The 19,328-nt window shown below is 27.6% G+C and overlaps 1 protein-coding gene across 1 annotated transcript; it reads left to right on the top strand.

Annotated features, from left to right (window-relative positions):
* Positions 1-11,747: 11,747 nt before the first annotated feature.
* LOC112709925 (CASP-like protein 3A1) lies at positions 11,748-15,150 on the top strand. Its single transcript, XM_025761924.3, has 3 exons — positions 11,748-12,448; positions 14,070-14,205; positions 14,758-15,150. Exons 1-3 carry the CDS (start codon positions 12,189-12,191, stop codon positions 14,977-14,979), a joined length of 618 nt encoding a protein of 205 aa, XP_025617709.1. The 5' UTR covers positions 11,748-12,188; the 3' UTR covers positions 14,980-15,150.
* Positions 15,151-19,328: the final 4,178 nt, after the last annotated feature.

Genomic DNA, 19,328 nt, shown 5'->3' with positions numbered 1-19,328 from the left:
ACCGATTTTGTTAATTTATTTTTGATTTTATAATTTAATTTATTAATAATTCTGAGTTGATTCTGAGCTGCTCGATTTAATTTATTTTGGCTTGTTTTGAGTTGATTTTGTGATTTAATTTGAGTTAAAAACTCTAATTATGTAGTTCTGCGTTGCTGGGTTTATTTACTGATCTTGTTAATTTGAGTTTGCTTGTTCTGATTTTGTTAATTTATTTCTAATTTTGTTAAGTTTGTTAATCAGAATCAAATGCGATTTCTATTATCGTAGAAAGAGATCCTATCGTCTTCTCAATAATTTCCACCACACACGAAGTACCACCACAGTTCATGATTCTTCATCATCTTCCTGTTTGTGGTAGCTATTCATCATCGTCATTACAAACTTCATTTTACTATGTTATTTGTTTAATTATTATTTCATCAGTTTTCTTGTTAGATTCTATCTATCAGTCCTTAGCTATATTGTACAAATTATTATTATTTACAAATTTTTATTAATCTTACAATGAGGATACGATATATCCCTTGATATTGTTTTGTTGGTTTTGGTTTTCTATTCATTGAACTTGAGTCTTGTCTTCTTCAACTGTTCTTTTGCTATTTCTATTTGTGATATATCCTTGTTTCTTGTTAATTTATTTCTGATTTTGTAATTTAATTTATTAATAATTCTAAGTTGATTCTGAGCTGCTGGGTTTAATTTATTTTGGCTTGTTTTGAGTTGATTTTGTGATTCAATTTGTTAATCTCTGATTGCATAATTCAGAGTTGTTGGATTCAATTTGCTTGTTTTGAGTTGATTCTGTGATTTATTGTTTATGTATTGATTTTTAATTCAGTGTTTTTGTATTAAATCTTACTGTATAGGATGGATAGCTTTAACTCGACTCCTATTAAAAATAATAATGAGACAGAACTAACTCAAGATGATGAGGGTCAAGCAATTGAAGTACATGTTCAAGGAACACAAGAGAAAGGACAAGAAAAAACACAAGAGGGAGGACAAGAAGTTAGCCAAAGCGTGCAAAATACTCCTAATAAAAAAGGATTAACTTCTGAGGCTTAGAAACATTTTAGGAGGGAGCAAATAGATGGAAAGTGGAAGACAATATGTAAATATTGAAAAAGAAAGATTGGAGGTGACACGAAGCAAAAGAAACTAAGCACTTGCATGATCACATTAGAATTTGTCCGATTCGTACTGTTAGGGGACCAAAGCAATCAATACTAAAAATAGTGCAACAATCATAAGGTTCTACAGGAACGAAAAGGTCAAGAAATTCACTTTTGGTTAGAAACTTTACATTTAGTCAAGAGGCAGCACGATGAGCACTCGGGTTATTAGGGACGAGCACCCTATGTCATTTGTTGAGCAAGTAGGTTTTCATGAGTTTATGGCTGAGACTCAACCTTTGTTCAAATTTTATACAAGAAATACATTGAGAAGTGATGTTGAGAATATGTATGAAGCTGAAAAGGCAAAGCTTCTAAAATTGTTGGGAAAAAATTCAAGCCGCATTGCTATAACTACTGATATGTGGAGTGCTGATTGTCAAAACAAAGACTATATGGCAATTACAGCTCACTTTATTGATGATGATTGGAACTTGCAATGTCGACTTGTAAGGTATTCTTTATGCTTTTAGCATCTTTTAAATATTTGACTTTTTAATGTCATGATTGTTTATTATATTTACATTATTCTAGGTTTGCATATGTGACTGCATCCCATACTACTGAAGTTCTTAGTGATGCTTTGGTGAATTCCTTGTATGATTGGAACATAGATAGAAAATTGTCAACTTTAACAGTTGATAATTGTAGTACAAATGATGTCATGATTCATCTTCTGCTTGAAAAGATTTCACCATCTAACTTTGTTAAAAGAGAAAAAAATTTTCACATGCGTTGTTGTGCTCACATTGTTAATTTGATTGTGAAAGATGGCATGAATGCAATATATGGTTCTATTGAAAAAATAAGAGATAGTGTTTCTTTTTGGGTTGCAACACAGAAGAGGGAAGAAAAATTTGAAAAGACTTATAGGCAATAAAATATTAATTATAAGAGAAAGCTTGCACTTGATTGTAGAACTAGATGGAATTCAACTTATCTAATGCTTGCTTCTGCTTTGTCATATAGAGAAGTTTTTGAGCATTTAAGACACCGTGAATCTCTGTATAAAATTGTACCATCTAATGATGAGTGGAAAATGACAAATGAACTTGTTGATAAATTAGAAGTCTTTTATAGTGTGACTGAATTATTCTCTGACACTTTATATCCAACGATAAATTTGTACTTTTCCAAAGTGTGTGAAATGAGATTGACATTGAATGAGTGGTTGTGTAGTTCCAATGAGATAATTCATAGAATGACAACAAATATGATTAGTAAGTTTGAAAAGTATTGGGATCAAATTAATGAAGTCATGGCTGTGGGAGCTATCTTAGACCCTAAGTATAAGATGAAGTTATTGAAATTTTTTTTCCTAAAATATATGGATCTCAAAGTGAGAATCATCTGAGTAAGGTGAAGAAAATGATGGAATAATTAGTATGTGAATATCAACTTAAAGTTAGGGTTAAAAGAAGAGCAACAAATGGTGATAATTCAGCTTCTACTTTAAATGTTGGACATGATGAAGGATCTTCAAAGAGAAATTTTAACTCTATCTACTTGCAATTTGTGGAAGATACATCTGAAGACTGTGCTGCAAAAACTGAGTTGGATTTCTATTTGGACGAGAGTGTTATGGTAGATAAAACAAATTTAAAAAAGTTTGATATTTTGGGCTACTGAAAAAATATTGGAATGAAATATCCAACTTTACAAAAGATTGCAAGAAATTTTTTAACCATTCCCATTTCTACTGTTGCCTCAGAGTCTGCTTTTAGCACCGGTGGTCGAGTTATACATTCACATCGCAATAAATTGGATTGTGAACTTGTTGAGGCATTAATTTGCACTCAACATTAGATACACTCTTCAGGTAAAAGTACTAATAACTTAAATTTTATTTCGTATTAAAGTTTAATTCCATATTAAATTTAACTCTCGTAAATTGTTGGTTGATATAATATAGATAAATTAGGGTCGAAAATTCTAATTCCTTGGGACTATGTGATGGATATGGGGATTTAGGAGTTTAGGTAAATTTTTTTTTTATTTTGTCAAATTCATATTAAATATATGATATTCTTATTTATGATGTATGTTAACATATTTATGTTTGTGTTGTATTTTAACAGAGAACATGGAGTTGTTTGTTAGAAGTTGAAGACTTTATTTTATGACTTTTTTTAAGAATGGAAGTTGTATTTTAAAATTTTATTTTATAGACTAAAATTTGAGGGCGGGGACGGGGAGCAGGGAGGTATCCCCTGCCCCCGCCCCACCCTATTGACATCCCTAACAATAACCAATCAAACTAAAAAACAAAAAATAGAATAAAAATATATACACAAAAGTCAATATATATAATAGTAATTATCTATTTTTGTTGACTCAAACTCATGATTTATCATGCACATCATTAGTGCCAGAAGATGATCTTGCGCTTGCGCGGGATAAGGTCGGTGCATTTTCCAAAGAATCCAAATCTGCAGCTATGTCAGAATTCAGATAACAAATTATCTCCTTGTTGCTGGATTCGATATCTTAACAAATTTTTCATTGTCTGTCTCTTTGCCTTCTCCACTGCTGCTTCTATTTTTAGTTCTGTTACCTCTGCCTTAAGTTCTATAATCTCTTTCTGATACTCCTTAATTTGCACACTGGAGTTTGACTACTGTGTAATATTACGAAAATACTGAGTGGGACATGGTCTAAAACCTAGTCTACGAACTCATCCTGGGTGTACCTTTCCAAGAACTTGTGCAAGAGAATCATTATGTGAAAGCTCCTTATTGGATGTGTCTTTACCCTCAATATGTGCAATTGCTTCTTGCAGACATAGAAGATTTAGAGTTACATTAATTTTAAATTCACTATTGTAAATTCAAAAAAAAAGTGAAAATAAAAAAACATGTCTTACACCAACAATACGAACATCGTCATTTATATACGAGTCATCATTTTTTATGAGTTATGGTCTATATCTCTTCTCTACTAATGCACTTTTTCTGTTATTGTTCTTATAACATTTATGTGGATACAATCATATAACAAACAATATTATATTAAAAAAAAGAAGCAAAAATCTAAAATTGAATTTAAATTAATTACTTCTTTGTGTTTTTATATGGCCAATGTTTTAAAACCTCTAGTATGTATTTAACATTGCTTTGAATGATTTATAGTATTTTTTTTTTACACTTCTATAAACAAAAAACAAACATAAATGTGCATGGGATGAATTAATATAACGTGAGAGGTCTATGAAATAGTCATATACGGTTTTTCGAAAAAAAAAAAAAACATAAGATAAAGGTATTTTTGGTAGAAATTTTTTTACTATCACAACCAATTCAATATATTTAGCAGTAATTTAGAGAATTTAAAATTGAACAAAATAAAATTCTAATTCATTATTTGTTAATTTTGTATCGTTCTTCAACCAATATTAAAAAAATCATTTTCAATGAGTTGCATCTATTCTTGATAATTTATGATTGGCATTATTATATATTATTATTATTATAGCAACCTTCCTAGCTAATTGGATCATGGTGGTGGCAAAATGACTATCATAAAGAAAAAGATAAAATTCCAATGGTATTGAGAATTAATTTATTTTTAACTCAAATAATATACGTATATATATGTCGATCTTATAATAAAGATATTATGTGTAGCATGTGTTGATTCTTATGTCAAAGTTAAAGGTTTTTGATGTAAGATTTGATGGTTTTAGAACTTTTGAATTATTAAATGATCTCATAATAAAATATATTTTTTAAATATTTTAATAATTATTAAATAATTTTTATTTAATTTTAATTATAAATTAATTTTTTATATATTATTTAATTAATAATCAAGAACAAAACAATAACAAATTAAATTTTTTATTAATCGTAATAAATATTTTGACAATCCTAATCAATTAGAATTTTATCATTGATTCGTTACATTCAATAAACACTGGTAAAATAGTATTTTTTGGAAGTTCAATCGCTTGAACATACAACACAATCGATTGAATTTATGGGTTTTCCAAAATTTAATTGGAATTACTATACAATCCATTAAATTTTGAAAGACATGTGGATTTTTTCTAATTCAGTCGATTGTTTTTATTACTTAATCGATTGAAGTCATCAAAGCAATATAAATTTTCACAATTCAATCGATTGATTGTGTTACCCAATCGATTGGTGGTGTTTTTTATTTTTTTTTAAGAAACACAAATAAACGTATCCAATAGAAATATTTGAATTGCTAGATTTGGTAGTTAAATATTTAATATTTAAAATATTATAATTTTAATTTAAAATATTATAATTTTAAGTAATATTTTAAGTTGGTCCCAAAATATTTTTTGTTGAACGTTTTTGTTCTCAAAAGTGAGTATCCGTGATATAATTTGTAGCTAGTTACTTCGATTTAGAGATTTGATAAAATGCTAATTGATTCGATTTGCTATGACACTCAACTAATTCCATAAATGGAATATATCTAATTTGATTTATCGTGAAATATAAGCTATATAAATACCATCAAAACGTTGAACGTTCATCCTAGTGCGACTCACAATGACAAAAGAAATATAAACTATATAAATTTTTTTAGTATAATAATCCAATAATACATTTTAATTCTACACTTTTAAATATTGTTGGCTAATTAATAATAAAAAGTAATAAATTTTATTTACTTTCTAATATTCTTCAATGTATGTAAATTACTAAAAGATAAAAAAATTATTTTTTTCATTACACAATCAATTTCATGAATAAAGAATCGATATGAAAAATTGCAACATTAGAGATTCTATTGACTAACCTCAATTTTTTAATCAAAACAATATATTATTTTCTAAACTCTACAATAAAGAAATTGATTGGATCTCTGCCGATTGCTGCAACTGTGATTATCGTATAATCAACAACAAATATTGGATATTAAAGAGATGGATAAACAAGGAAGAAAAATTGGATATTAAGTAGATGGATAAGCGATAAACAAAAATAATAAAAAAATTGATAATCAAAGAGATTGATAAATAATTCCAATTATAAAATTGAGTAATTGATGATAAATTATTCACTCATTTATAATTTTAATTAAAAAAAATAAAATTAGAGTATTTAAATCAAATAAAAACTTAAAAATAAATTCTATAAGTAAATAATATATAAAAAATTAATTTATAATTACAATTAAATAAAAATTATTTAATAATTATTAAAAAATTTAAAAAATATGTTTTGTTATAGATTTATTTAATAGTCTAAATGTTATAAGACTATCGAATCATGTGCTAAATTCCTTATACTTTGGGAATATATATACATTGAGACATAATTTATAAATATCTTCAACTACTTATTTTTATTGCTTATTTACCAAAATCTATATATTATATAAAAACATTTAAAAGATTTAAAATTATTTTATTAATGAATGATTATATATCTATATATATGTTAGATCCCTATCGCAAGACATATGAGTAACCAAGTAGTATTTTTCTTATTACGTGAGTGCAGCAAAGTCAAGGGAATTATGCTTTGGAATTATTATTATTTTTCATTGGAGTGGATGCTAGGGTTCTTGTGAAAAGATACAAAATCAAGGAGGTGCTTGATTTTCAAACTATAGAAAAGGATTGATTTAAAATGTATATATAAATTAAGTTGCACGTGATCAACTCCTACATAAATTTATGTTCATGTAATTTTTTTTTCGGTTAAATCAAATGTATTATTAATTTGTTATCACTTTAAAAAATACTATTTAAATTTTTACCCCATATCTTATTAAAACTTAGAATGAAATTTTAAATTGGTCTTTAACAATATTTTTCTAGCTAGATCTACAATTTAATCTTTAATAAAAAATTATAAACTTATTTTTAATATTTAAAATATGTTAAAATTATTAGACCTAAGATGAAGAATGACAATAGATTATACTATCCGACTCTCGTATTTTATTTTATATATAGATTCTATTCCATTCAAATATTTAGAGTATCTCCAACGATAAAAAAATAAAAGACCCATTTACTGTTTGTCTGACAAAAGAGGAAGATCAATCGTTGGAGCAATATAAACATGAGTTCCAGCACATTTTTCAAAGCAATATAAGGGACTTAGTTTGTTTTCATTGTAATCGATAATATTTTAGCATATGTGGCACTTAAATTAAAACATAAATTAAATAATATGGTATTAATATAATAACTAACGTTGCATAATATGTTATCAATAAACGGTTAGTCTTCATCTTATTATATACCAACTTATTTAACTTTACGTATATAATTAAATATTATAATTATTTATAAGTTAAATATGATATAAGTATTAAATTTAGTTATTTAAAAAAATTATATTAAATAATTAAATTATATTTAATTTATTAATAATTATAATAATTAATTATAATTTTATTTAATTAATAATTTATATTAATTATTTAAATCATATTTAATATAAGTAATTAAATTAATATTGAATATTAATTATATTATTATATTAAATTAGTCGTGGTAAAACTAGTCGTTGCAAAATTAGCCGTTGGAAATTAGCCATTACTATGTTACCGTTATTATTAACAAATTAATATTTTGTTACTCTATATATACCACTTAGATACACTTCTATTCTCACACTTTCTACTACTCTTCTTCATCTTCTTCCAAGTTTACAAAATCAAAGTTCTGCTAATATTATTTTTTGTTCGAAAAAATAGATCCAAACCAATTCAACTCTTTCTTCAATTACTTACAAAACTTTTCTCAAATTCCAAATACCCAACAATCACAAACCGCAAACTCTCAAGTTTCAAATCAAAACTTCACACTACCGAATACATTTCAAAATTCAAATCCACAAAATCTTTCTAATTTTAATTTTCAAATTCTTTATAATAATCAATTTTCTATATTCCAACCGCAAAATCAAAATTCACAAACACCACATTTTCCATTTTCATCCATATTTAACCCCTCTATCAGAAATGTTACTCCAATTTTTTTGCCGTTTCCAATTTAATTCAGTGCATCCAGACATAACTCATCTGGTGTTGGTGGCTCTTCTAACCCATCCTCTCAGACTCCTATACAATCTAGTCCAAATTCGCAATATTCAGAATTTTCCAACCCTCGTGGATTAGATACTATCGACCTCAATGATGATGATATTGAAGATCGGAGGCAAGATAGTATTCAACACTAGCATTGGAAAGAGGATGAGATGCTGATCAATGCATGGTTAAATGTTTCAACTGACCCTATAGTTGGTACTGATCAAAAGGGAGAATATTTTGGAGTCAAATTCATAGCTACTGTGTAAAATTTTGCTCCGACATGACAAGGGGGTTGTTTCATGTAAGAAACGATAGTATAAGATCAACAAGACTGTTACACAATTTGCTGGTTGCTACGATCAAGCTAGTCGAAACATAAGGAGTGGTTCAAATGCGGATGATATAAAGGAGTTGGCCTATAAACTTTATTCCACAAATTATGGTAAAAAAATTCACTTTTGAGAGGCATTGAAACATGCTTCGGTGTATCAACAGAGATCGAGAAGCAGGACATGACCACCTTTTGAAAGATTACTTTGCAGATGAACCGGTGTATAATGCTGACATTTTCTGACGGAAATTTCGAATGAGAAGACATGTGTTCCTTCAGATAGTAAACGTTCTCTCAAACGTCTATCCGTATTTCTAACAAAGAGTTGATGCAACTGAAAGAAGAGGCTTGTCACCACTCCAAAAATGTACCGCTGCGATACGGATGTTAGCATATGGCGTAGCAGCTGATGCTGTTGATGATTATGTGCGCATAGGCGAGAGCACTACAATTGAATGATTGAAAAAATTTGTTGAAGGTGTCATTTCGGTGTTCGATGATAAATACTTGCGAAAATCAAATCCAAATGACGTTCGACACCTGTTACAAATGGCGGAGGGTCGTGGCTTTTCTGACATGTTGGGTAGCATTGACCGCATGCATTGGCAATGAAAAAATTGTCCAAAGGCGTGGAAAGGTATGTACATGAGTGGTTATCGTGGGGTTGCAACCATAGTACTTGAGGTTGTAGCATTTTCAGACCTTTGGATATGGCATGCGTTCTTTGGAATTTTTGGTTCAAATAACGATATCAACGTGTTAGATCGTTCTCCAGTGTTCGATAATATTCTAAATGACCGTGCTCTGGAGGTAAATTATACTATTAATGGTAACAATTATACTATGGATATTATTTAGCAGACGGTATTTATCCTGAATGGGCCACATTTGTCAAATCAATCTCAAAGCCACAAGGAGAGAAACGCAAGTTATTTACACAATACCAAAAAGGGCAAAGAAAAGATGTGGAGCGAGCATTCGAAGTGTTGCAAGCACGCTTTGCAATTATACATGGTCCAACTCGCTTTTGGGAAAAAAAGAAACTTGCCAACATAATGACAGCTTGTATTATATTGCATAATATGATTGTTGAGGATGAAAGAGACACTTATGCAGGAAATTTTGCTCAAGGCTTAGAGTATGATGATGTCGAAAATGGCTTATCACAACCTCAGCTGGGAGAAGAAGATTTTACACCATATCATCAATTATTTCTCCAAAGAAATGCCCAACTTTGAAATAGGCAGCACCATAGATAATTGAAAGAGGACTTGATTGAACATATATGGCAATTTCACAATGTTTGTCTTCAACTATAGAGTTTAATTATGTTTTTCTTTGTATTAAGTAATTTTACAAATTAGTGTAATCCTGAATTATATATTATGTATTATTGTTATATGTGAATTTATTTAATATTAATATCTTTTAATAGTAAATTATTTTTAAATTTATAAATTTAAATTATATTATTGAAAAAAATTAATTACATTTATTTTAAGTATTTTAATTAATTAATTAAGTGGGGCCACAATTGAGACTAAAGTTAGTTCCTCCTAATGAAAAAGAGAGATGTTTTGAGTTTCTATTTACTGTTTATGACGCAAAAGCTGATGTTGAGTTATTTTTTTATGACAGATAAATCCTAAATAGGAATCGGAATGAATTTTTTAATGAAAATAGTGTTATAAATAATAAAAATTTGCATTGTAATTTTTTCACTTCTGAAAATTTTAAATTAATTTTTATATTTAGGCGGGTGGGGATGAATGCTTTCCAATTCCAACTCCGATCCATTGAAAAATAAATGTCTCAATCAAAATATTTTTACATACAATCATGCATGTTAAAATAAAATATTAAAATAAAATATACATTAAAATAAAAATATATATATTAAAAATAAATTAAATTATACGTGTATTTATCTATAAATATATAATAATTAATTTTAGTATATATATAATATTTTTTATTCGTATAAAATATCCAATCCAAATGATAATATATAGAATACCCACAAATATTAGTTGTATTTTCCTCTTTTTCTAGATGAAATTTATGTATATTATTGTTCTTGGAGTGTGCAATAACGAGATTCATATATTTTAGGAAGAGTTTTAAGTATATCAAAAATGTCGATGTTCTAATTGTTTTAACTGTTGATTTAAATTATAAAAAATATATATAATATATATTAATTAAAATTAACAGTTAAAATAACTGAAACATCAATATTTTCAGTACACTTAAAATTTTTTTTATATTTCATAGACCGACTATGTGATGACCAAATTAATCTCTTTGATGTTTAGCACTTTGAAACGAAAACGCAATCCCATTGATTTTCTTGTGAGTTGTGACATCATAGGCATTTGTTTATATAGTCCAAAATTGTTGTTTGAGTAAAATAGAAAGGATGATGTATGCATTGGAGTTATTAGAGTCTTAGAGTTTCACTCGTTCTCTTCACAATTCACATAGCTCCATTCAAAGCATACGTAAGGTTCTCTTAAGTCTTCACTGTGAAGTGTGAACCCTCTTGAGATAAAAAACAATAAACGCTTTAAATGCAAACATAAGAAACAAAGTGTCATGTTTTAAATAGTGGTAAAATCCCTGGTTTTTTTTCTGAAAAGAATAAAAATATTCATAATGATCATTATCTTTACTTCTATTTATACATGAAGAGGATTAGAATGTTAGATTTGATTTTTGGTTTATCTCATCACATTTTTTTTTCTTTTATATCTAATCTCTTCTTGTACAGTTTTATGAAAAATAATTCTAAAATGAGTATTGTGAAAAATTGGACATAATCATTTTAAGTTATGCATTTTATAAATTCTTTACCTATTGAATTATAATTTTATATATTTATTATGTTATATAAAAATAATAAATAAAAATATAATTTCAAAAACACAAAATATTTAACAAATAGTTTAATTTTAATACACTGATAGTATAAAATATTTTATACAGTCGTACAATTACATTCGTTATTTTAAATTACTATTTACGTAATCAATAAAAATAATAATTATTTTTTATGATATAATATTTCATAATTAAATACATATATAAAATCATTTTTACACATTGACAATGCGTGAAAATTAAACTCGTCTAACAAAAATGAATAACAAGTATAATTAATTAGTCCATGACCTATTTAGGGTACATATGGACAAGCCATAGGGACTAGTCACCATAGAGGAAAAATGAAATGTGAAAGTTCCCCAAATAACAATAGTTAGATTAGACACTTAGACCCATTATCTATTTATTTTCAAATATAAATAGATCTTAACCATCAGTTTTTTTTTTAAGGCTCATAAAAAAGTTAATACAAAAGATGAATAACAAAAATATAAACCAAGAAAAGTGAGTTTAAATATTAATTCCCATGTCACACACAAATCCCACCCTCTTCCCCCTTTAAAACACCAATAACTCATTCATTCTCACAACCCCACCAACACAACCACACACTTTCATAGTTTCATTCAACAGTCTCAGTAAAAAAATTAAACAAATAAACAAGAAAAAAGAAAGAAAAAAAACACTTCTTTTAGTTTTTCTCTCTTTTTTTTTAAAAAAAGAAAAAAAGAGAAAACAGAGGAAACAGAGGAAAAAAGAAAAACAGAGTGTTTTCCATGGTGAGTGAAGAGAGGATACGAGGAGAGGAATCAAAGGTGGCAGCTTTGGAGAGCAGCGGAAGAATGAGCGGAGCCCCTGTCGGAGCACGGCAGCGGCGGAGGAAGGAGGCGGTGGAGCTGTGTCTGAGGTTGATGTGCATGGCTTCTTCCATTGTTGCAGTGTCTCTCATGGTTACTGCAAAACAAGCTACAAATGTCTCCATCTATGGCTTCAGCTTCCCCATTAATTCAAAGTGGTCCTTCTCTCAATCATACGAGTAACCATTCTTCTTCTTTGATCTTATATTGCTTCATCATCATTCCTCTGCTTCTCTCTTTTGGGTTGCTTTTTTCACTTTTATTTTATTAAAAATATTATTTTTCTGTCTAAAGATATTATTTTTATTTTGTGAATGGAGATCATGAACTATCTAAAACTTAGTAACTTAAAAGATAGTGAAGCAAACATAGGAAAAGATCTTGTTTAATTCTGAGTGTTGCTTTCTCACTCTCTTTTCCCCTTTTTTTTTGGGTCTGCTGCATTTTCTTGGCAGCCAACCACAACTTCATGAATACATGAGAGGTTATGTTTTTTTTTTCCTCTCTTTTAATGTTCTTTTTGTATATTATTATTATTATTATTATTATTATTAGTTTATTTTGCCAGCAATGTCCTTGGACAGTTTTTTTAATAACCGAGGGATGAGGACAAAATTGACCATAAAAAAGTGGGGGCCTGGGAGGGGGTTGGTTTGTCATGTCATCATAGTATTTGAATGAACAGTCTCATGCACCCGTGAATTCGAATTTCTCTTTTTTATATCTTCTTTTCCCTTTCTCTAACACTAATTATTATTATTTGTGTTTGTTTGTCCCTTTTGCCTCTATTACTATTTACTACCCATTTTGTCTTTTCAATTCATCAAATTGTTGAGTTTTCCGCATACCCTTAATTTGTCTACTTAACCAGTTAGTTCTTAATTAACTATTGTTTAAAGTGTGATCTTTATTGATTCCATGATGTCGGTACACATGTTTTGACTTTAATTGGACAAATAATTATTAAATTGGTGTTTCAAAGATTATAGTGTTTGATAAACATTGATTATACATATTTAGTTCCAAATTGTCACACTGATTTTTTAAGGGCTAATTTGATAGTTTGCTAATTATTCTGCATCTGAAAATTGAAAGTACAATATATAGTTTGAATAATTACATACTAGCTAGCACATTTGTTATTATTACAGACATTTAATTTATAAAAAGGTGAATTACTTATTAATATACTAGAAATCTAAGAAGCACGGACATTTCGTTAAGTTATCGTGTCTGCGTGTCAGACACATTTCGGACACGACATTCATCGATATTTGTCCGACACGCGTGTCTGTTGTGTCTAACCGTGTCTTAATAAAAAATAAAAATTTCTTCTCCAGACACGCTTGGACACACCTAAATATCATCACATGTCAACGTGTCTAGTCTTATTCTTAACATATATTCTTAAAATAAATTTAGATATAGTATATAGTATTATTTGTTAAAACAACAAAATATTTTAAATACTTGATATAATTAAATAAGACATTAAAAATAATTAAAAAATTTAATTTATATTTTAATATCAATGAAATATCAAAATATCATTACGATATATCTAAAAAATCATTTATATTTTATGTTTATACGTGTTTTCATGTTATGTAAGATTTTAAAATTTGCGTGTCGGCATGTCCCCTATCGTGTTGTGTTCCTTGTCCATGTTAGTGTCCGTCCATCGTAGCTAGAAATAAATAAACTCTAAAGTAACCAGTATTGAATGATCTAAACCTTTGTGGTTCATTAATTTAAATTAAAAACCTTTTTTCTTCTCTGAATTTGTGCTGGGTGGGGCAGATATCTTGTTGGGGTTTCAGCTGCTGTTGCTGCTCACTCATTGCTACAACTACTGATTGGAACATCAAGATTTGTTAGGAATTCCTCTGTCATTCCCTCAAGAAACTATGCATGGCTTATTTTTGCTGGGGACCAGGTACCCTTTAAATTTTATGATTCTCTCTAAATTATATTGAGAATTTAATTTTGACGCATTCTGTAAGGTAATTTTACACGTTTATCTAATTACGTAATGTCACATCAATAAAAATAATTATTTTTTACATTGACCACTACGTGAATGGTCATTCAAAAGAACATATGTGATTGCATGTCTCATTGAATCAAAATTAAACTTGTTATATTGAATACAATTTTAGTGACTCTAACATACTCACATCACATTTGTTCCTAAGCTCTAGCTTGTGCTAAAACCCTAAAACTCACCTAATTTGGATGAACTTGAAGAATCCTACACTAATAAGATAATAGAATGACATACATTTGAATAAGAATTTAATTTTGATGCACTATTAGTTATATAATACGACTTCAGCAAGAATAATGATTTTTTTATATTATTCATAGGAACGGTCATCTAAAAAATAGATGTAATTGACATTTTCAAAGTATTAAAATTAAATTCTTTAAATAATAAAAATAAGTAACATTAACTTACTTTAATGCATTTTGGTGGAAATTTGTTTAGGCATTTGCTTATGCATTGATGAGTGCTGGATCTGCTGCATCTGGGGTGACCAACCTGAACCGAACCGGAATCCGGCACACGGCGCTGCCGAATTTCTGCAAGCCATTGCACAAGTTCTGTGACCATGTTGCCATCTCAATAGCCTTCACTTTCACCAGCTGTTTCTTGCTGGCTATTTCTGCTGTCCAAGATGTAATTTGGCTCTCCCAACACTCTTCATGAGTTTTACTTCAATATATAACCAATTATATATATACTTATATAACAAAATCATATGAAAATATATATGGGCCTTATGTGAATGTATTATATGGGAGTATTATGTTTGTTATGTTCAATCTTCTACCTGACTAAGAATACTAAGTACAAGTTAAGGTTTAATTGCATTTTACATATCTGTTGCAATTTGAGCACTTTAATCTTAGTTTTAAGTGATACCTTTACATGCATAATCACGTGAAATTGAACATCCTTCTTTGTCTTTGCTTTCCAAAAATTACAATTAGGATAATATATAGATTTAAGAATCTTAACTCAAATAACATTGAATAAATTTCTCCTTCCAACTCTCTAATTTGTTTAACACCCTCTCTTCAATCTATGTTAGAGCTTTATTCAGAGATCACTTTCATCTCCAGTATCTCTTTTACTCTCTTCTCAATGATTTATTAATATTTATGGTTTGTCTAGAAGCCTCAATATACTCGGTTAGGATAGTGACAATTTGGAACAACTCTTCCTCTTTTGCTTCCGCAAAAATGATAGAATCATTGGGAAATAGGCCTTTCAAAAGTTCTTAAAGGTCTACAGGCTCGAGCCCAACAAGCTCCAAGAAACAAATTCTATTTTATTAAAAGAATTTGTTATTTGCCTTGCACGTACGTTCGGGCTCATTGGTTCAAGCGTTTTCGTTTTCACTTTCGATAAAAATAAAAATAAGACATGAAAATATAATTTATTAAATATTTTAATAAAAATATTTTTAAAAAATAGAATAAAGTTAAAAATGATATTTTCATGTTTTTCATCTTAACTTTTGAAAACATTTTTAAAGTAAAATATGATATTTTTGGATTTGAGAGGTTCAAATTTCTCCTACTCGTTTTTTTTTGTCACACTTTGTTCGTTTTCTTCTGTTTTCTTTATATGTTTTGTTGTTAGGATATTCATTATTTTTTATTAATTTATATATACATCTCTTTGAAAAGATGAATTTTTTTATTTTTTTATTTTATTTAACCATTTTAATTTTTTATTTTAGGCTTGATTTTTGTATCTTTGAATATATAAACAAGGTAATTAAAAAAAATAGAGCTCTAATTAGAATTAAAATATGTATTTATTGAGTTTTTTATTTTGTTTAGGATTGAGTGCGTACTTTCTAAATTAACATGTATTTGTTAATTTTTTTTATTTTTTACTTTTATTTTTTCATATAAAATAATAATTTTTCTATGAAAATATTTTTTTAAATCCACAATCAATTATGAAAGTATCGATAATAAAAATTAAAAGAATACATAAAAGCTTAAAAATATTGACAAAAACATTGAATTTTGTTTTAAATTTTTTAACTTTAATATTTATTTATTATTTTATTAATAAATTTTTTGTTAAATAATTTTTTCATCAATAAATTATTCCGTTTGGTGTAAAACTAATTTTAGTTTCGATTTTTTGTTCAATCGATGTTTTTTACCGTTATATAGTTTCATAAGAAATATAAAACCACCTATATATATATATATATATATATATATATATATATATATATATATATATATAAGAGATACCAAATTTTTTTAAAATAGTATAATAAAATAATAATTTATTTCATATTGATACCGTATAAAAATTAATTGTTAATTTAATAAAAAATTAAATAACTAATGTCATACCTTTAATAAAAATATAATTTTGTAATTTTAAAGTATTAAAAATATATTTTAAAAATAAACAATCAAAACATATTTTTATTATTTTCGATACTTAGAAGTTAGAAATAAATTTTCTTTTCACAAACTAATCATATTTTCTAAAATACAAAAAATTAAAAATAAGAGTTATTTAAAAAAAAAAAAAAAAAAAATATTTTCATACCCCAATTAACTCCTGGTATGAATTGAATTTGAATTGGAATTTTCAGTTTTGAATAACAAAATTTCCACTATTCCAGTTAATCCTTTGATCTTAATTGAATGATTGTTGTTGTTGTCACGTTTAGCCACATTCTCGGCCCTCACATACACGTTAAATTTGAAAACTACCTATAATAATAAATAACCGCTACTATATACATTTACACTGCAACCCTATTTGTTATATATTACGAGTACCTTGCACTTTGCATTTTAGTCATCATCATCAGAAATTCAGAACCATTTGTGTTACTAACAAAGTCACCAAAAAACAATTTGTGTTACTAACATGGCTTCACAACATTTTGGAGTGGTGTGTAGTTGCATGATTATGATGATGATAATTTTCTTGGGTGCTAGTTCAGCTGTTGAAGGTGCTAGAGATTTTAAGGTTGGTGATCACTTGGGATGGCATGAACCTGGCCCCAATAATATTTCATATTACATTCAATGGGCTCAAAGGAACAGGTTCCAAATTGGTGACTCTCTAGGTATGCTTATTTTCTTTTCAATCACCTCTTCATCTTTGTATTATATCTATGGTTCATACATTTTTTTTTTCGATTTTTACTACTAAAATAGAGTTGAGATTCATATGAAATGAATTTTAAATCTTATTAGCTACAAGGAGTAGAGTGGTGTAGATTTTTTTATTGTTAATGACAATACTAAAAATAATAATGGAATAGGTTTATTTTTTTGAGTTGTTTTTTTTTTTTGCTTTTTTTTATTCGTTCTAATTTATTGTGTTGAACTCTCTTCTTAAAAAAAATTAATGGTAAAGAGATGTATTTTGATTTAGTTTATAAGATTTTTAGCTTTTACTACTAAAAATGAGTTTATGTGTTATTTTTTATATTTTTAATGTATATTTTAGGCTGAGTAATTAATCTAATAGTTAACTTTTATATACACGTAGAACGATGGTTCATGTAATAATACAGAGATATGTTGATTTAATGAAGAGTGAATCCTCTCTGTAAAAAAAACTGGATGGTATCAATTGTTATCTCTTATCTTTTATTGATCTCTCTCTTATATTTAATTTTGATCCTACTTATAAAGTTAATAGTGAGAGATCAGACTTCATTTTCTCAAGTGATAAAAAGACTGGAGATGATCTATTTCCGATTTAGTGTACTTAAAAAATTGAATCCAAATTACATGTTTTTTTTTTGTCTCTAGAGAAAATTTTCTCCAGAATAATGTTATTTGCATTAATTATTATTACTAATTGATGATGTTGTTTTCTCCTTGAATTAATTTCATTGTGCAGTATTTGAGTACCAAAATGACTCAGTTCTAGTTGTTGAAAAATGGAAATACTTCCATTGTGATACAAACAATCCCATAACATTTTATGATGATGGAAACAGCACAGTGATTCTTGATAGGTCCGGTTTCTTCTAGTTCATAAGTGGAACAGAGAATCACTGCCACAATGGCCAGAAACTTATTGTGGAAGTTATATCGCCACAGCACATGGCAATTCTTCGGCCGGCCGCGTCCCCTGCGCCGGCCGAAGACGCTTCTTCATCATCAGAACTGGCTCCTTCACCCTATTATCATCATCATCATCATGGCTCCAATGCTTCTTCATCCACATCACGTTTCATGATGATTGGTTCAGCAGTTATGGCTCTTCTTGTCACCTTTGTAGTTGTGCTAGTTTTAGCACCATGAATTATTGTTCTTGTTATTATGTGGTCATAGATTTTTGTTAGTTTAGTTGTTGGTTAATTCTTACTAGTTGTTTATTTTTATTTTTCATTTTTGTTGATTGTTTATTTAGTTTGCTTTTGGAGTCAGTGTTGTTTAGAATTTGAATCTTGACTTTTTTTTACTATTATCAGCTAATTTGATTTCATTATTATGTTATTATTTTTTTGTTGATTAGTAACTAAAATCTTCTATTCTTTTTTGCTTTACTTTTTTTCTTTTTTTTTTTTCAATTGGGTACCCTTATAACTAGGGTATTGGTACCTTAACTATATTTATCGTTGTGACTTAATTCATAAGAATTAGCATCATAAAGAATAATTTAAAAAAAAGATTTAGTTAACATGTGTTGTAAGAATTCATACTAAAATTATTACTAGTAATAAAAGTTTTTAAACCTTTTATTTTAATAAATTACTATTACTATTAGAAAATTTTTTTTATTTGTTCTCTTTTGAATTTTTAATTTTCTTAAATAAATATTTTAAATATTTTATTTATTTATATAAATAATTTGGATATAATTTATATTTTTGTGTAATGAGAGAAATAATAAAATATAAAAACGTAAATTGTGTCCAAATTCCTTATATCAGGTAAATAAAATATTTCAAATGTTTATTTAAAAACATAATCCTGGATTCTGCGGTGAAACTTATTTTCTTTATTTTTAGGACAAAAGTGCTCTGTATTTTTTTCTTTTTTTTGGTTAAT

The sequence above is a fragment of the Arachis hypogaea genome, chromosome 9 (genome assembly GCF_003086295.3).
Source record: "Arachis hypogaea cultivar Tifrunner chromosome 9, arahy.Tifrunner.gnm2.J5K5, whole genome shotgun sequence".
In the NCBI taxonomy this organism is placed as follows: Eukaryota; Viridiplantae; Streptophyta; class Magnoliopsida; order Fabales; family Fabaceae; genus Arachis; species Arachis hypogaea.
This window is presented reverse-complemented; position numbering and strand designations above follow the sequence as displayed.